Genomic DNA, 20,190 nt, shown 5'->3' with positions numbered 1-20,190 from the left:
CAATAATTCAAGATGGCAGCGCGCCATCACCTGATGAAAGGGATCTGGATGTGCAGGTCCATAGATCACTGAAGGTAGCATTGTAGTAAAAAAGGCCTATAGTGTCTTCATTGGAAAGGGCTTTGGGTATAAGATATCCAAGTTATACTACAGCTTTACAGAACTTTAGTTAGGATAGACTTGGAATATTTCGTACAGTTCTGGCCACTGCACTACTAGAGGGAAATGGATGCTTTGGAGAAGGTACAGAAAAGGTTTACCAGGATGTTGCCTGGTATGGGGATTTTAGCTACAAAGAAAGGTTGGATAGACAGGATTTGTTTTCACTGGAATGCAGGAGGTTGTTGAGGGGCGACCTAATGGAAGTTTATAAGATTGTGAATGTGCATAGATAGAGTGGAAAGTTCGAGTTTTTTCGCAGGGTGGAGGGGTCAGTTACTAGGGAACACAGGTTCAAGGTGCAGAAGGGAAGTTTAAAAGAGATGTGCAAGGCTAGATTTTCACAGAAAGGGTGGTGAGGGTCTGGAATGTGCTCCCAGAGGAGGTGGTGGAAGCAGACGCAATAGCAGCATTCAGGAAACATGTGAACGGTAACAGGAATAGGAAGGGAATGGAGGGATACAAATCCTTTAAGTGAAGACAGTTTTAATATGGAAGGGCAAAATGTGTCGGCGCAGACTTGGAGGGCTGAAGGGTCTGTCCCCATGCTGTATTGTTCTTTGTTCTTTGTCACTGGGATGGGCAGAAAATGCTGGCCAAACCAGAAAAGTCCACATCCCATCAAATAATAAAACAAGTTACCACCAGAGAAGTTGACACTGAAAATTACTCCCTTCTTAAAAATCCATTAATCAAGTGAGACATAGGAAAAAGGAGTCACACATACCCAAAAGGATGCAGTAGAATCTCAATGATCAGAACTAGATGGGCGGGGAGTATTTTGTTCAGATAATTGATCGTTTGGATAACCGGAAAAAAGTGGTAATTTGAGTGCCTATTATTGACCTTCTCTCGGTTATCTGGCATTGCACGCCATAATGCCATTTAGATGATAACTGAATGCTGAATTGCCTAATCCCATTTTTATGGGACCTTACAACTTTGTTCAGATAATCCAAAAATCAGATAATTGATGTTCGGGTAATCGAAGTTCTACTGTACATCATTTGTCGGGTCACGGGCGTGAAATGTTAACTCTGCTTTCTCTTTAGAGATGTTGCCGGACCTATTGAGATTCTCCAACAATTTCTGCTTATTTCACGTCATTTACAATGTGATGTTTTTATGAAGTAGGCTTGCAATGCCATATTGATGAGGAATTTGTATGGAATAATACAGAGCGTTCATTATGTTTCTTTTGTGTAGAGAAGTGTTATGTTAATTGAATTTAGTAGGTCTGACAGTAAATGTTGCCAAAACCAAAATTTTGCAAAAGTTGGAAAAAGAAAATTTGAATGTAAAATGAAAAAAAACTTTATGAATAGGAATAATTTTCCAACCCTAAATGATTTTGAGTATATGTATTCAATCCCAATCTTCTCTCTGCTCCAAGGAAACAGTCCCAATTTCTTCAATATCTTTCATTTATCTATTCATGGATGTGAGTGTTGCTGGTGTATTGTCCACCCTGAATTGTCCTTCAGAAGGTGCTGGTAAGCCAGTTTCTTGAACCACTGCAGTTATCTGGGAGATCCACAGCATTGTTCAAGAGGGAGTTCCAGGATTCTGAACCAGTGACAATGAAGGATCAGTGACAATGAAGGATTAGTCATATAATTCTAAGTCAAGATGCTGTGTGGCTTGAAGCTGATCTTGCAGGTGGTAGTGTCCCTATTTATTTGCTGTCCATATTCTCTCAGTGATACCTACTCTCTATCTGCATAACCGAAGTTACTCATCCCTGGAATTCCTGTGAATTTTCTCTGTACTTTGATCTGATTGATTATTATCAGATGTATCGAGATACAGTGAAAAGTATTGCTTTGCATGTATTCCAGGCAAATCACACCTTACATAAGTACATCAGGGTAATAGAACAGAATGCAGAATATAGTGTTAAGATACACAGAAAGTACAGAGAAAGAACAACTTTAATATATGAGAGGTCTATTCATAAGTCTGATAGCAATGGGGAAGAAGCTGTTCTTGAATCAGGCCCTTCGGCTCAGCAAGTCCACACCGACCCTCCGAAGAGAAACCCACCCAGACCCATTCCCCTACATTCACCCCTGACTAATGCACCCAACACTATGGGCAATGTAGCATAGCCAATTCACCTAACCTGCACATCTTTGGACTATGGGAGGAAACCTAGTTCATGTATTCAAATTTTTGTATCTTCTGCCTGAAATAAGTGGGTGAAAGAGAGTATATGCAGGGTAGGACAGGTTTTGATTATGTTGACTGCTTTCCCAAGGGAGTGGGAAGTATAAATGGAGTCAATGGATGGAAGGCTGGTTTTCATGATTGACTGGGCTGCATTCACAACGCTCTGTAATTTCTTACTCCAATGCCATCACATTCTTCCTAAAGTATGGTGCCCAGAACTGAAGGCAATGCTCCAACTGGAGATAAGTCAATGTTTTAGGCTTGTACACCTTTGTTTTGCCATGGGGTGCCTCAGTCTGAACATTGAACACGAGATGGCACGGCTACACCCAATGAATGGCTTGTCTTGCCCAATGCCACTTGCTGGAGTATAAGCTGCCTCAAACCTTCCCTCATTGCTCTCCATGTCCTCCTGTGCAAACAAAGCTAATGTGATGGGAAAAAAATATGTTTTTCACTCAGAGAGTAGTTGGTATGCGGAATGCACTGCCTGAAAATGTGGTGGAGGCAGGTTCAATTTAGACATTCAAGAGGGCATTGTTTGTGGATAGACATGGTGTGCATAGCTGTGGGGAAAAGAATGGAGATTGGCATATGTAGGCACAATGGGTCAAATGGCCATCATAATTTTATGATTCTGTCCTAAAAAGCAGGACGATGCCAAAATATATCATGGCCTGCACTGTATGTGTGCAACATGCTGTTTCTCAAATCCAAAATTTAAAAAGGCTGTACATTTAAAATGGCTTCTGTATTAAAGGGATTCTGAGTTGCAACAGGCACTTCATTGCCTTGTCATTGTATAACTTTCTCTTTATTCATTTGTTCATGAAATATGGACATCACTAGCTCAGTCAGCATTTAATGCCCATTGCCAGAAGACAGTTAAGAGTCAGTCACACTGTTGTGGGTCTGGAGTCACAAGTAGGCCAGGCCAAGTAAGAATAGATTTCCCTCCCTAGTGAACGAGATAGCTTTTATGACAGTTAGCTGTGATTACATGGTTGCCATTAGGCTAGCTTTGTATATCAATTATACAGTCATAGAGTCATAGAGATGTGCAGCATGGAAACAGACCCTTCAGTCCAACCCATCCACGCTGGCCAGATATCTCAACCCAATCTAGTCCCACCTGTCAGCACCCAGCCCATATCCATCCAAACCCTTCCTATCCATATACCCATCCAAATGCCTTTTAAATGTTGCAATTGTACCAGCCTCCACCACTTCCTCTGGCAGATCAGTCCATACACATACCACCATCTGTGTGAAAAGGTTGCCCCATAGGTCTTCTTTATATCTTTCCCCTCTCACCCTAAACCTATGTCTTCTAGTTCTGGACTCCCCGACCCCATGGAATAGACTTTGTCTATTTATCTATCCATGCCCCTCATAATTTTGTAAACCTCTATAAGGTGACCCCTCAGTCTCTGATACTCCAGGGAAAACAGCCCCAGCCTGTTTAGCCTCTCCCTATAACTCAAATCCTCCAACCCTGGCAACATCCTTGTAAATCTTTTCTGAACCCTTTCAAGTTTCACAACATCTTTCCGATAGGAAGGAGACCAGAATTGCACGCAATATTCCAATAGTGGCCTAACCAATGTCCTGTACAGCCGTAACATGACCTCCCAACTCCTGTACTCAATACTCTGACCGATAAAGGAAAGCATACCAAACGCCTTCTTCACTATCCTATCTACCTGCGACTCCACTTTCAAGGAGCTATGAACCTGCACCCCAAGGTCTCTTTGTTCAGCAACATTCCCTAGGGACTTACCTAATTCCTACAAAAATTCATATTCAAATTTAGATCGAAACCTATGTTCTCAGTTCTACTGGTGTGATATTATGGGAAATATTTAACATAACATGATGGGAAAAATTGGTCAATTCATGAGTTATAATTGAGTAAGTTAAAAGCATGTGAAAAAAGGTCAGAAACAGTAAACACCACACAAGCTGCATTTTTCATCTTGTAACAGCTCCTTGTATATTGCGACCTGCGGATCTTAGTCTAAACCAAAGGTCTGTATAGTAAAAACAGAGTTATGGAATAACACAAATGATTAATTTTTTTTTGACTAGGGTTCAGTGTTACAGGTGACGGACATTTCATGATAAGCTGTAAGTGCTCAGCATATTTTAAGATAGATAATGTTTTCCTTTTCTTTTGTAAAGGCGCGAAAATTGGAAGGGAAATAGGGACTGATCTGGATCCTTCCTCTTGCCAAATTTCAGCCAAACTGCTGCAGTATTTACAATGAAGGCTGATTATTGTCACTTCAATTGATTTTTTGAGTATTGTTGATTTATTTTGCTCTCACTGATCCCTGCTAATTAAATTCTCCTTTGACACTGGTCCACTAATATTACCATTGTGCCATTACTTTCCCCCGTTTTACTACCCACAAGAAAAGATAATATTATGAAGTTAAAGTTTTCCAACTAATTGTTCAAAATCTACTTCAGAAGATTTCTAAGGATTTCTTAGGTGGGTGTTCCTTTTCATAGGTGAGAAGGTCCACATCCTACCCACTGTGAACATGTGTCATGATATATCTGAACAATCTTATTTCTGATTGAAAAGAAAGGAGCCTGCTGGAGAAACTCATCAGGTCTGGCAGCATCTTTGGAGAGAGAAACAGAATTCATGTTTCGAGTCTGGTGTGTCTCTGCTGAGTTTCTCCAGCATTGTGTTAGTTTCAGATTTCCAGAATCTGCAGTATATTTTGTCACTGTCTTCAAGGTGAATTATTGATGTTAGACACGTTATGTTATACATTTATAACCAATTTGTTTGTTTTAGGTTCGAGAAGTGAACAGTGCCAAATATGTCATGAGTAGAGATCATGGGAAAAGATATTCAGTGAAAATCAGGGCAACAGTGAATGATATGTGCTTCAAAAGCACTCTCTGGAGTGAGTGGAGTAAGCCCCTCAATATTGGTAAGGACATCCCTTTAGGCTAACCTTATGAAATCACAGTGATACATTGCATTTGTTCAGTTGCTAAACTTGAGAGGGTTCAGAAAAGATTTACAAGGATGTTGCCAGGGTTGGAGGGTTTGAGCTATAGGGAGAAGCTGAATAGGCTGGGGCTCCTTTCCCTGCAGCATGTATCAAATGAATAAATAACCAAGGTCTTTTTTTCCCTGGGTGGGGGAGTGCAAATCTAGAGCGCATAGATTTAAGGTGAGAGGGGAAAGATTTAAAAGAAAACTAAGGGGCAAATTTTTCACACAGAGGGTGGTGCATGTATGGAATGAGCTGCCAGAGGAAGTGATGGAGGCTGGTACAATTGCGACATTTAAAAAGCATCTGGATGAGTAAATGAGTAGGAAACGTTTAGAGGGATATGAGCCAAATGCTGGTAAAGTAGATGAATTTTGGATATCTGATCAAATATGGACAAGTTGGACTGAAGAGTGTGTTGTCGTGCTGTACATCTCTATGACTCTATGATTCGATTGCTTTTAACACAGAGTCTGGAGGTAACAGTGGTGCAGACAAGGATTTCAGCAGCAGTTGGGTCAAACCAGGAGTGGGGACATGGCAATGTTACAAAGGTAGAAATATGCAGATCTTGCCTATTGAGGGTTTGGAAGATCCCATTGGGATTGACAACGATTGAAAATGGCTTGTCCTGAAGAACAATCATTAGACTCAAACCGTTCACTCTGTTTCTTGCTCCACAGTTGTCATCATGACTGTTGAGTTCCTCAAGTACATCTAGTTTTGAGTTTTTGAAAACTATTTGGTAGCTGAGGAGGGATTGTTGGAACAGGCAGCTGGAATGAGGAGTGTGAGCTGTGTGATCCTGACCTATCCTTCAGCCCTGCATTGGAGTGTGACTTCTCTGCCAGAGTAGAGCTTGAAACTAGAAAGTTGCCACTCGCACATAAACAAGCCCAACATCTCGTGCTCAGCTGTGCATTTCCCTTATTTTTGAGACTTATCTCCAGTTGTCTTGTTTATTTGTTGCACAATAAACATTTAATCAGTTATATTAATTGATAAATCCTATATTATTAATATTTATTAAGTATGTTGTATTCATTTTGTACTCTTCTCATTGTCCCTGTATTCCCTTGAGTTCACAGTGACCAATTAAAGATTTAAAAAAAGAGGAGGGAAATGTGGAAGGGTATCTGATCTTGATACATGGATGACACCAATGAGTAAAGGAATATTGTCTTCTTGCTTTCAGAGATTGAGATGAAGAATTTCTCCCTTTCAACAATTATAGCAGTGGTCACACTTAATTTTATTGCAATGGTTTTGGTGCCGATATTCATCTGTACAAAGTAAGTTATTCCTCTGGCTACATTTATTAATCATAGATTAGTCTACTATTGAAGGAGCCCAGTCCAAGGGTCTTGTGGTCATGTGCTTACCTTTAAGTCAATGGTTTCACCTGCCACAAAGGTGTTTTCTAACATGTCTAAACAGGTTGGTACCTTTTTTTCGAGAAGGAGCCTATTCAACCCATCGTACCTGGAACAATCCAGCTAGGCCCAATCCCTTGCTCGTTCCCCATACTTTTCTCCTGCAGTGACATATAGAAACCTAGCAAATAGGTGCAGGAGTAGGCCAATTGACCTCTCAAGCCTGTATACGGCTGATCCTGCAATTTCAGTCTCCCACTCCTACCTTCTCTCCATACCCCTTGATCCCTTTAGCAGCTAGGGTCACATCCAACCCCCCTCTTGCATCTATCTAATGAATTGGCCCAACAGCCTCCTGTGGAAGAGAATTCCACAAGTTCGCAACTCTCTGAGTGTATAAACTCTTCCTCATCTCAGTTCCGAATGGCTTGCTCCATATTCCTAAACTGTGACCTGTAGTTCTGGACTTCCCCAACATCGGGAACATACTTCCCACATCGAGCCTGTCCAGTCCCATCAGGATTTTATACATTTCTACAAGATCCCCCGTCATTCTTCTGAATTCCAGTGAGTATAAGCCCAGTCGATCCAGTCTTTCTTTGTATGTCAGTCCCACCATCCTGGGAATCAGTTTGGCGAACCCTTGGTAAACTCTGTTTCTAACATTTTACTGTTTCACTGATGGGATATGGGCAGCCCAGTATTTATTGCTCATCTCTAATTGCCCAGAGGGCAGCTAAAAAGAACCACATTGCTTTAGGTTTGGGATTACGTGTTGATTAGACCAAGTAAAGATAGTGTTTCCTTCCCTAAAGGGCATTAGTGAACCAGATGGTTTCTTCTGACAATCAACTATAGTTTCATGACTGTCATTAGACTTTTAAGTCCAGATTTTTATTGAATCCAAATTCCAACTTCTGCCACTGTGGGATTTGAAGCCAGGTCCCCAGAATGTCACTTTGGTTTCTGGATTGAAAGCATACTGATAATATCAGTAGGTCCTCAGCCCCCCATCTAATTATTTAACCATTTTCTATTTGAAAGTTACAAGTGGATTTTCTTCCATCACCCGATCAGGCAGCAAATCCCTCCCGAACCAAATTCTAAGTTCATTTAGCATTCATCTTAAATCTGTGCAATCTGGTTATCAACTTGCATGTACGTCAAAAGCTTTGATTTATATAAAGGCTTCAATTTAATAAAAACTCCTCACAGACCCATTATTTGGCAATGAAACACCAAAGAAGATATTAGGGCACATGACCCATGCCTCATCAGGAAGGTAGGATGTCTGGTTCGATTCCACCCTAAGGTGACAGGCACTGGGGAGTTTGCACATTCTCCCCGAGTCTGTGTGCATGTGCTCTGGTTTTCTCTCACAGTCCAAAGATGTGCAGGTTAGATGCATTGGCCATGCTAAAATTGTCCATAGTTGTAGTTGTGAGTATGTTCGCCGAGCTGGGAGGTTGATTTGCAGACATTTCGCCCCCAGTCTAGGTGGCATCTTCAGTGCTTCGGAGCCTCCTGTGAAACGTTGTTGTACTGTGTCTTCTGGAATTTATTTGGTTCCGTTCCTGCGGCTTCCGGTTGTCGGTATATTGGATCTAGGTAAATGTGTTTATTGATGGAGTCCATGAATGAGTTGCATACCTCTAGAAATTCTCTGGCTGTCCTCTGCTTAGCTTTCCTATGATCGTTGTGTTGTCCCAGTCAAATTTATGGTCCTTGTCATCTATGTGTATGGTTACTAGGGACAGCTGGTCATGGCATTTAGTGGCTAGTTGTTGTGGATGCGGATTGCTAGTTGTCTGCTTGTTTGTTCAATATAGTGTTTCATGTGGTCTTTGACTGTGTCCAGAAGACACAGTACAGCAGCGCTTCACAGGAGGGTCTCTAGGACTGAAGATGTCCCCTCAACAGGGGACAAAATGTCTGCAAATCAATTTCCCAGCTTGACAAACAAACCCACAACTACAGCAACTGGCAGCCAAGCTACAAGTCTTTACGCTCACCTTGAATTGTCCATAGTGTCCAGGCATGTCTAAGCCAAGCAAAATGTGGGTTATAGGGATAAAGCGGGCATGGGTGGGATGTTCTTTGGAGGCTCGGTGTGGACTTGATGGGCTGAATGGCCTGATTCCACTTTGTAAGGATTCTATGATTCTTTAAAGGGTGTTAGAGAAACAGAAAGGTTCAGGAATAGTATTACGAGTTTAGGACTTCGGCAACTAAAGGTATAGTTGACAACTTGGGAGGGATTTAGAATCGGTGTGCCCCAAAGGCTAGAGCTAAAAGAACGCAGGTATCGAGAAGAATTCTGAAGCTGTAGGAGGTAACCCAAATAGGAAGGATTTATAAGGATCTATGAGGGTTTGGACCAATGCTTCCCAAACTTTTTTCAATGTCACCCAATTTTAAGGTTTGTGTGAGGCGGTGCAGAAAATCTTCTCAAACAAGAAAAGGGAGTCAGAGCACACAACCCCAACATTGCAACTCATGATACCCACTTAGGTTGCCAATCCTAATATTCTGCCACAGAAGAATGAGTAAAACAAGATGAGATTTATTAAAGTTAGCACCAAGAGTCGAACTTTTGCTTAAATCCAGTGTAAGTAGGAGAAAACATAATAATATGGGTGCGTGAAGACATGGACAGTGGAGCTTTCGATGCCATCAAGATGGTAAGAATGTAGCCAAAGCAGTGCCATGTCCCACCTTATAGGGCACTAGTGCGTGGACAAAATACTTGCTGTATTTTAACTGTATTGGTCTAGTGGTTGGAAGAAATTCAAAGAAGATTTGCCAAACTATTATCCAGACGGGACAGTAGTCCTTTGAAGAAAGGAAAGGCTAGACCTGTATCCACTCAAAGTTGGAAGAGTAAGAGACAACTTGACTGAAGCATATAAGATCCCGGTGAATATTGAAAGGGTGGAAATACAAAAAGAGAATGGGGAGGAACAGAGATTCTAAAACTAGGGACCACTTAAAAATAAGTGATCACCCATTTAAGATAAAGATAACAAGTCGATTTTAATTATTTTTTGAACTCTATATGACAGGGGAGTGAAAGCTGAGTCCTTGAATGTTTTTAAGGTTAAAAATCACACAACATTAGGTTATAGTCCAACAGGTTTATTTGGAAGCACTAGCTTTTTAGGCGCTGTCTCCCCATCAGGTGGTTGTGGAACATGACCATACGACACAGAATTTACAGCAAAGGGTTACAGTGTCATGAAGTTATAATGATATAACCCTGTGTTGTGTGATATTTAACTGAAGCTGTTTAATATATCATTACAACTCCATGACACTGTAACCCCTTTGCTATAAATTCTTTGTCGTATTGTCATGTTCCACAACCACCTGATGAAGAGACAGTACATCGAAAGCTAGTGCTTCCAAATAAACCTGGTGGACTATAACCTGGTGCTATGTGAGTTTCAACTTTGTCCACCGCAGTCCAACACCGGCACCTCCAAATCAATTCTTAACAAGCAAGGGGATGAAGGTGGCACGGTGGCTCAGGGGTTAGCACAGGGACCCGGGTTCAATTCCAGCCTCAGGCGACATGAGTTTGCACGTTCTCTCCGTGTCTGCGTGGGTTTCCTCTGGGTACTCTGGTTTCCTCCCACAATCCAAAGATGTGCAGGTTGGGTGAATTGGCTATGCCACTGTTAGGGATTAGTCAGGGATAAATGTAGGATCGGGGAATGGGTCTAGGTAGGCTACTGTTCGGAGGGTCGGTGTGGACTTGTTGTGCTGAAGAGCCTGTTTCCATTGTGTAGGGAACTTAATCTAATCATGAAGGGTTAATGGAGGTAGGTACATTTGTGGAGCAATCAGAGCGATCATGACTGTACTGAATGGAAAAGCAGGCTCAAGAGACTGAGTGGCCTATTCTAACTCCTAATCAATAAGTTTGAAAGTGTATGAAAGACTTCAGGCAGGATGAGGAGAAGAAGGAGGGATAATTTCTCATAGTCACAGTCATAGAGAATATCAAGCCTGGTTTTGATAAGAAGTATTTCCATACTGTTGCAAGGGTAGAAACCAGCAACACAGACATTGTGTTCCATGCAATGTAGACACGGATTTTGGAGGAGATTTGGGCACCACATTGAAGGAATGAAAAGAGTCATAGTAGTGGGTCAGGATGGAGGGCTCAAGGTTTGAATGTTTAAGCAAAGAGTTGATGAAGGAAGATTTGAAAGAGAAGGCATCAGTACATGAGGACTGAGGAAGATAACAAGTGACATGGGGTCAGAAAATTCAAGTTGGCAGTATAGTGGGAATAGGATTTATGCGGCAGAATGTCAAGATGATCAATATGATGTTGAAAATTAAAGAAACATTAGCTTGATCATCAAGTGGGAGGAGACAGTTGAATCATTCATAAGATTAAAAGAGTGTGACCAAAAACAAAGTGGGTTCCTCACTTTTGTTTTGGAGCTGAGGATGGAGAAGAAAATATGATGGGGATGGAGAAGTCAAGTTGACAGTGGAAAACAGAAGCCAGAACTTATCTTTGCACTCCCAAATGATTCTCAAATGGTGCGTAGTTGTGGCAGAGGAGATGGTCTTTAATGTGGTCAGATTTGGTGACGTGTATTTAAATCTGTTGTCTGCAATATCCATTCAAGTTTGACTACCCTGGACTTAATGGGAATGTAAAAGAAGATTGTGTCAGGGGAAAACAGTCAGGATGAGAGAAAGTAGTGGTTTTAATTAAAACCTCTTTACTTACTATATTAGAACCATTCACAATTTTAGACATGCAATCAAATCTCTGAAATACTTTGTTTTAAGGAGAACAAACTGAAAAATTGTTATGAAAGGTAAGTTTAATAAATATTAAAAATGGCGAAATTGATTGCAATAATTGACTTATCCTTGCTGAATGACCTTTTAGTAGTGAAATCACACATATAAAAATGTGAAAAGATGAGACTCTGGGACTACTTTGTCCAGTCCATTTTGAGTTTCCATTTTGGCCATCTATGAGTACTTTAATGAAGAAAATCCCAAGCCTGGTTCATCCTTCCTGAAAGTTGTAAACTTTCAATTCTCATACTATGCATAATAATCTCAGGTGGAATTACCATGAATGTATTGAACTGAATTGAGTTGAATAGAATTAGCTTTATTGTCACGTACTGAAATACATGCAGTAAAAAGTGTGCATGTCTCCACTTACAGTACCACCTTAGGTACAAAGGTATATCTTCTTCAGTTACAAGATCTTAGAAAAATAGAGAAATAAAAACTCTGACATTGTAGAAATAAAAGTTCAGAATAAAGGCCTTCCAACCCAGACCATGCTGGCATCAGGTGACACTGTATCTTGGCTTCAGACCATGCCAGGTTTCACCTCAAGGTTCATGAAGTTGGGACATTGCTCTGGAATCACCTCAAGACCAGGAGGCCGTGATGAGCCCATGCCAAGCTGAGAGACCGCCACATACAGCCAGAAGGCCAAGGGGAAGCCACGTCAGGCGGCTGCCACATGGGGCCGCTACACCAGGCTGGAGGGAAACCACACCACACCTGGGGACTGCCTCAGAGGGCTGCTACGCCAGGCTGGGAGAGCACCTCACCACACTTGGGGTCTGCCACAGGGAGCCGCTATGCCAGGCCAAGAGGAAGCTATGCCAGGAGGCTGCCATGGGAGGATGCTACCACATCGTGTATGCGCTGAGGCCAGTGGTCATCAGAGGCCAGAAGTCGTTGGAGGTGTGAGAGAAGAAGGAGAAAAGAACACAAAGAGGGAAAAAAAAGAGAAGATAAAGATTGGCGGAGGGCATGAGCTCCAGCCGAGGCATCCTATTCTGCAGCCATCTTGGACTGGACATCATACAGTTAGATATATAATGGAGGTAGATATACTATTACCATGTAAAAAAACAGAGTTCATGTTCTTGAATGACAACATGATCCTTTTTCTCAAGCTACAAATTGCTGAGTCAGGGAAACTTTTGCAGCTAAGTAGAGAGCAGGGTTGTCCAAGGATGTATCTACCTTCTGCTAGAAACTGCGATAATTTGAAATAATTCTTCTAATATTTTGCCCAATGTTTTGCCCTATCTTCAATATGGTAGTGAGGTCCCTTAGCTGGGAGGTGTGAGAATAGTGTGCAGGCTGGAGGCCATGTTATTTAAAGTCATCAATCACAGCCTCAAAATAGGAGAGGCCATTTAGGACTAAGGCAAGGAATCATAGAATCTCTACAGTGCAAATGGGGTCATTTGGCCCAACAAGCCCACACTAACCCACTGAAGAGTATTCCATCCCATCCCATCCTATCCCTGTAGCCCCATATTTACCATTGTTAACCCACCTAGTCTGCACATCCCTAGACACTATAGGTAATTTACATGGTCAACCCACCTAACCTGCACATCTTTGGATTATGGGAAGAAATGGGAGGATCCGGAGGAAACCCACACAGCCACGGGTGGGATTTGCAAACTCCACACAGACAGTTGCTTGAGGGTGAAATTGAACCGAAGTTCCTGGTGTTGTGAGGCAGCAGTGCAGACCAGTAAGCCAGTGTGCTGAACCTAAAGAAAGAGGAGGAATTTCTTAACTCACAAGCTTGTGAATCTTTAGGATTCTCAACATTAGAGATCAATGGAAACGTGTTCATCGATCAGATAAAAGGCAGAGATTGATATATTTCTACACGTTAACTGTATTAATTGACACAGGGATAGGACTGGAAAATGACATTGAGGCAGTAAACCATGATCTGATTGAATGGTGGAGTGTCTGGAGGGGCTGAATGGCCTATTTCTGTTCCTATTTCTTCAGTTCCCATGATAACTTCACCAAAATATTCTAAAAATAACACGGCTGTACTTTTGTACTCTTACCAGGTTCAACTTATGGTCAAAAGTGTGTCAACCAATCCCTGATCCTAAGGAGAATTTCAGAGGCCTCTTTGAAGAATGTGATGGTGATTTTAAGGTAACAAGCTAAACTAATGAATAACAGAGTCAGAAAAATCCCCCACAGGACATGTAAAATTGTCATTGTTTACTCTGGGTGAAGCTTATAGGGGTCCGGGCAATTTGGGTTATAATGAGATTGGTGGCAGAATAGAATGAGCAATCCAACAAGGCCTGTCTTGATATTTCAAGCCTCTCACTCCATTATTGTGACAAGCATTGAAGTGAGATTCTTGCCAGGCAGAGTTGAGTTGACAATACGGTGGATTATTGCTGGTTAAATGCCTTGTTAATGGCTCAAGATGTTTCATTAACATGCGGCTTCCTATCTTACCAAACATGGAGAAATCTTGACATGGAAATCAGAGTGAGTACCGCTGAATGATATTCCTGTTGGACATCGGACAGCAACAGGTGGGCGGCACGGTGGCACAGTGGTTAGCACTGCTGCCTCACAGCGCTAGAGACCCGGGTTCAATTCCCGCCTCAGGCGACTGACTGTGTGGAGTTTGCACGTTCTCCCTGTGTCTGCGTGGGTTTCCTCCGGGTGCTCCGGTTTCCTCCCACAGTCCAAAGATGTGCAGATCAGGTGAATTGGCCATGCTAAATTGCCCGTAGTGTTAGGTAAGGGGTAAAATGTAGGGATATGGGTGGGTTGCGCTTCGGCGGGGCGGTGTGGACTTGTTGGGCCAAAGGGCCTGTTTCCACACTGTAAGTAATCTAATTAATCTAATCTAATCTAATCTAATCAAAAACTCATGGTCACCTGTACACGCAACCGCACCCATGGACATTGGCACCTGAAATGTGCCAGCCTCCAAGATTCTACATGGCATATTTCTGATCTAATTGCAAGACTCTTCTGTGCTTTAATCCTGTACCTCAGGCTGTACTGGCAACTCTCATTGTGATACTACAGCCCAGCTCATAGATTGGCCCAGGCTGCATCTCTGGGCTCTTTACTTTCTGTCACAGTGCCTACTCACTCTGAATCTGCCTGGATGTTCACAGCACCTCCGCATTGCCCTGCATTTTTGCACCTTGCCCCCTCAGCATAACAGGTTCAGAATACTTCTGTCGTGTCTTGCTGTTTAATGTAGATATCAAGCCAGGAAGATTGTTATGGTTTTCAGCAGGCCTTCTATTAAGTGAAATGATAGAGCTTTCATCAGGGGAGCGTAAAAAAGTCAAGAGCAGCCTCCAGTATCAGTCCAGATGTTTGACTACTGCCAGTCAGGTACTCGGCGTGGTCAGAATCAGGATGTGGTCCATATCAGAGATGAGGAGAAAGGGAGGACTGCAGATGTTGGAGATCAGAGTCAAAAAGTGTTGGCGTTGGAAAAGCACAGCAGATCATTTCTGAAGAAGAGCTTATGCTCGAAACATCGACTCTCCTGCTCCTTGAATGCTGCCTGACTGGCTGTGCTTTTCCAGCACCACACTCTTTCAGTCAAAGATGAGGAACCAACTGTCAGGCATCCCACCACCTCTCTCAACTCTTTTCTCCATGCTGTGGCTGTTTTCCCCCTGGAATGTTTATCTGAGAAGTATTGCTTTTGCTCTGTGGCATTTGTGGCTCACTAGTCATCCCTCACCTTTGAGTCAAAGAATTATGAACTCAAGTCTTATTCTACATTGTAACATTGAACTCTGAGGTAAGAATGCACTGTTGAAGCTGCTGGCATTCAGAAGTGAAAGTTGTCTGTCTCTCAGATGGGCGGGAAATAGCCTGGGATAATATTTTGAAGGAGGGTACACTCTGCTGTCCTAGGCACAGACACTGGATCAATCACTTTCTCATAGCTGTTATGGAAAACCCATAGTGTGCAGGTTTGTCACCATGTTTCTACATTATAACAATGACTCACTTTAACTGTCTGTAAATAATGGTGAGACAGAACTGACTCTGTTACATAAATGCAAGATCTTCCTCCTTTTTTTAATCAGATGCCCAGGGCCAGAAGAAGTTTTCAATCAATCACTTTACTAACATTACATCAGCTGCTGTGACGCAATATGCACCCATACCCCGAGACCATTTGTCTGAGCTTCTGGATTACTAGACCTTACCACTCTACCACTGTCCTCCCTTCTAAAAGAAGAGCAAGAAGAAACTTGGCTGTTAATAAGATCATGAGATGGAGGAGCAGAAGTAGACCATTCAGCCCATCGAGCCTGCTCCGCCATAAAATCATGGTTGATCAGATAACCTTCAATTCTATATTCCTGCCTTTTCCTCCTGACCCTTGATTCCCTTAGTCATTAAAAATCTGGCGATCTCAGCCTTGAATCTATTCAATCCTCTTGAGACACTAGTTGAAAAAGAAGTCCACAGATTCATTACCTTCTGAGAGAAGAAATGTCTCCTCATCCCTGTTTAAATGAGCAACTCCTTATTCTGAGATTATACCCTCTGGTCCTAGACTTTCTCTCAAGGGGAATCAAGTTTTTCACATCCATCCTGTCAGATCCCTTTCGTATCTTTTAATAAGGTCACCAGTCATTCTTCTAAATTCCAAATAATCTAAGCCCAATTTACTCAATCTCTCCCCATAAGGAAAACGCTGCATACCCAGGAGCAACCTTGTGAACCTCAACTGGACTGTTTCCAATGTCAATGAATTTTTTTTATATAAGGAGGCAAACCTATTCTCAGTAATCCAGCAGTGGTCTAACTTGTGGCTGATTAGTGGCTTTTATGGTTTTCACAAACCCTTGCTACGTTTGTAATCCAATCCCATTGCAATAAAGGCCATCATTCCATTTTCCTTCCCCAGTACCTACTAATGTTGAATAGCACCCTTAGTGATGCTCAAACATGGAGGATGTCTGCTTTACAAGGACAAATAACCTTGCAGCACCATCTCCCAACCTCACGGTGCACCAACGTGTTTTTCAGCCAATTCTTTAGCAGCAGCATCAGAGATACAGTGTAGGAAATGCGACAGCGAGTTTGCAAAGCACAAATAGCAGTGATATCATGACTAGAAGATCAGTTTTAGTGACCATGTTTGAGTAATAAATATTGTTTGTCTCCTTACCTCGAAATTGTGCAGGATATGTTGCATCCACTTCAGGATGGTAAGGCTCAGCTTAATATTTGATTTAAATGACAGTGATTGACAACATTGCCTCTCCCCTGCAGTACTGCACAGGAGCATCATCCTAGATCATGCATTTCATACCTCTGATGGGATTGGAATGTGAGGATCTTTTAAGTTGGGCATGAGTCTGTGGACTGAGCCATGCCTACATTATGAGACTCTCAACAGTGAATAGCATTCACTTGTAGTGTGTCTTGGGCAATAATGGATAGGGTGATGGGAGGGAAGGTGAGGGTGGGTGACTTGAGCTTACACATCTTGTTGCCTGAAAGTATCAGACTGGACAGTTACCATTTCAGAGCCTCATAAACTCAATAGAGTCATAGACTTGTAGAGCATGGAAACAGACCCTTTGTTCCAACTTGTCCATGCCAACCAGATGTCCTAAACTATTCTAGTCTCATTTGCCAACATTTGGTCCATATATGTCTAAGCTCTTCCAATTCATGTATCTATCCAGATGCCTTTTAAATGCTAGAATTGAACCAGCCTCCACCACTTCCTCTGGCAGCTCATTCCACACACTCACCACCCTCTGTATCAAGTTCCCCCTTAAGTCCCTTTTAAGTTTTTCCTCTCACCTTAAACCTCTGCCCTCTAGTTTTGGACATCCCCACCTTGGGAAAAAGACTTTGGCAATTCATAATATCCATGCCTTTCATGATTTTATAAACCTCTATAAGGTTAGCCTTCAGCCTCCAAATCTTCCTATAGCTCAAACCCTTCAATCCCAGGGAGATCCTTGGAACTCTTTTCTGAATCCTTTCAAGTTTCACAACATCCTTCTGATCGAAGGGAGACCAGAATTGAAGGCAGTGTTCCAAAAGTTGCATAATCAATGTCCTGTACAACCTCAACATGACATCCCAACACCTATACTCAATTCACTGACCAATGAAAGCAAGTGTACCAAATGCCTTCTTCACTACCCTGTCTACCTGTGACTCCACCTTCAAGGTCACTTTGCTTGGCAACACTCCCCAGGACCATACCAGAAAGGGTATAAGTCCTGCCCTGATTTGTCTTAACAAAATGCAATGCCTCACATTTATCTAAATTTAACTTCATCTACCATTCCTCGGCCCATCGACCCATCTAATTAAAGTCTCATTATACTCTGAGATGATCTTCTTCATTAGAGTGGTGCTGGAAAAGCACAGCAGGTCAGGCAGCATCCGAGGAGCAGAGAAATTGACTTTGATTTTCCTGCTCCTCGGATGCTGCTTGACCTGCTGTGCTTTTCCAGCACCACTCTAATCTTGACTTTGATTTCCAGCATCTGCAGTAGCCACTTCCACCTAACCTTCTTCGTTGTCCACTGCACCACCAATTTTGGTGTCATTTGCAAACTTACTAGTTGTTTCTCTTTTATTCATATTCAAATATTTCATATATGACAAAAAGCAGTGGTCCCATTGCCAATCCTTGCAGTACACTGCTAGTCACAGACCTCCAATTCCAAAAATAACTCTCCACCATCACCCTCTGTCTCCTACCTTCAAGCCAATTTTGTATCTAAATGGCTAGCTGTCCCTGGATACCATTTGATCCAACCTTACTAACCAGTCTACCATGTGGAACCTTGTTGAATGCCTTGCTGAAGTCTATATAGACAACATCCACCACTCTGCCTTCATCAATCTTCTTGGTCACTTCTTCAAAAAACACGATCATGTTCATGAGAGAGGATTTCCCACACATAAAGCCCTGTTGACTATCTGTAATCAGTCCTTGCCTTTCCAAATACATGTAGGTCCTGTCCCACAGAGTCCCCTCCAGCAATTCACCCACTTCTGACTTCAGATTCACTGGTCTATAGATCCCTGGCTTTTCCGTGTCACCTTTTTAAAATAATGGGACCATAGTAACCACCACCCAGGCTTCCGTCACCTCACCTGTGGCTATTGATGATACAAATATAGAGAAATCTCGATTATCCGGCATTTGATTATCTGAATATCGGATTATCCATCAAAATCACAAGATCCTGATGCTCGGCTAAACTATGCTATGCTGCATTTGATTATCTGGAATTCAATAAACCAAATGGAATACTGCCCGCCTGTGTCTTTTTGATAATCGAGGTTCCCCTGTAGCTCAGCAAGTAGCCTAGAAATCATTTCCCTAGTCACCCACAGAGTTCTAGGTTACACCTGATCACGTCCTGGGCGGCACGGTGGCACAGTGGTTAGCACTGCTGCCTCACAGCAACAGAGACTCTGGTTTAATTCCTGTCTCAGGCGACAGACTGTGTGGAGTTTGCACATTCTCCCTGTGTCTGTGTGGATTTCCTCCCACAGTCCAAACATATGTAGGTTAGGTGAATTGGCTGTGCTAAATTGCCCATAGTGTTAGGTGTAGGGGAATGGGTGTGGACTTGTTGGGCTGAAGAGCCTGTTTCCACACTGTAAGTAATCAAATTGTTATGCATTTTAACCATCCAGCACCTCCTCCTCTGTAATATCTGGACACTTTTCAAGATGTCATTATTTATTTCCCTACTTTCCTTTTCTCCCACAAACTTCTCAGCAGTAAACACCGATGCAAAATACTTGTTGAGCATATCTCCCTTTCCCTGTGATTATTAGTCACTGACCAGTCTTCTGGCACCTCACCCATGGCTATTGATGAGACATGTATCTCAGCAAAAGGCCCATCAATCTCTTCCAGCTTCCCTCACATTTCTGGGATACACCTAATCAGATCTCAGGAATTTATCTGTATTTATTTATTTTAGGACTCCAGCACTTCCCTTTCTGTAATATGAAAATTTTTGAAGATATCACTGTTTATTTCTCCAAGTTTGTGAGCTTTCATATACTTTGCCACAGTAAATACTGATACAAAATATTTGTTTAGTATCTTACCCATCTTCTACAGTTCCACACAGAGGTGACCTTGTTGAACTTCAAGGGGCCTTATTCTTTCCCTGGTTATTCTTTTGTCCTCAATGTATTTAGAGTCATAGAGCCATAAAGATGTACAGCACGGAATCAGACCCTTCGGTCCAACCCATCCATGCCAACCAGTAATCCCAACCCAATCTAGTCCCACCTGCCAGCACCCAGCCCATATCCCTCCAAACTCTTCCTATTCATATACCCATCCAAATACCTCTTAAATGTTGCAATTGTACCAGCCTCCACCACTTCCTCTGGCAGCTCATTCCATATACGTACCACCCTCTGCATGAAAAAGTTGACCCTTAGGTCTCTTTTATATCTTTCCCCTCTCACCCTAAACCTATGCCCTCTAGTTCTGGACTGCCTGATCCCAGGGAAAAGACTTTGCCTATTTATCCTATCCATGCCCCTCATAATTTTGTAAACCTCTATAAGGTCACCCCTCAGCCTCCGACGCGCCAGGGAAAACAGCCCCAGCCTGTTCAGCCTCTCCCTAAAGCTCAAATCCTCCAACCCTGGCA

At 42.3% G+C, this 20,190-nt stretch overlaps 1 protein-coding gene across 4 annotated transcripts in view; it reads left to right on the top strand.

Moving 5' to 3' along the window:
* Nucleotides 1-20,190, top strand: part of LOC122550913 (interleukin-5 receptor subunit alpha-like) — a 64,320-nt gene that overhangs the window by 42,399 nt on the left and 1,731 nt on the right. For 3 of the 4 annotated variants that reach the window (XM_043692346.1, XM_043692344.1, XM_043692345.1), the window contains exons 8-10: nucleotides 5,138-5,276; nucleotides 6,538-6,634; nucleotides 13,591-13,681. In XM_043692346.1, coding sequence (XP_043548281.1) covers nucleotides 5,138-5,276; nucleotides 6,538-6,634; nucleotides 13,591-13,681 — 327 coding nt within the window. Of the gene's footprint in view, nucleotides 1-5,137; nucleotides 5,277-5,812; nucleotides 5,977-6,537; nucleotides 6,635-13,590; nucleotides 13,682-20,190 lie in introns of those variants that run through there. The other variant, XM_043692347.1, reaches the window with a different exon arrangement.

This window comes from Chiloscyllium plagiosum, chromosome 6 (genome assembly GCF_004010195.1).
Source record: "Chiloscyllium plagiosum isolate BGI_BamShark_2017 chromosome 6, ASM401019v2, whole genome shotgun sequence".
NCBI classification, from domain to species: domain Eukaryota; kingdom Metazoa; phylum Chordata; class Chondrichthyes; order Orectolobiformes; family Hemiscylliidae; genus Chiloscyllium; species Chiloscyllium plagiosum.
The sequence above is the reverse complement of the archived record's forward strand: the minus strand, read 5'-3'. Positions and strand labels throughout refer to the sequence as shown.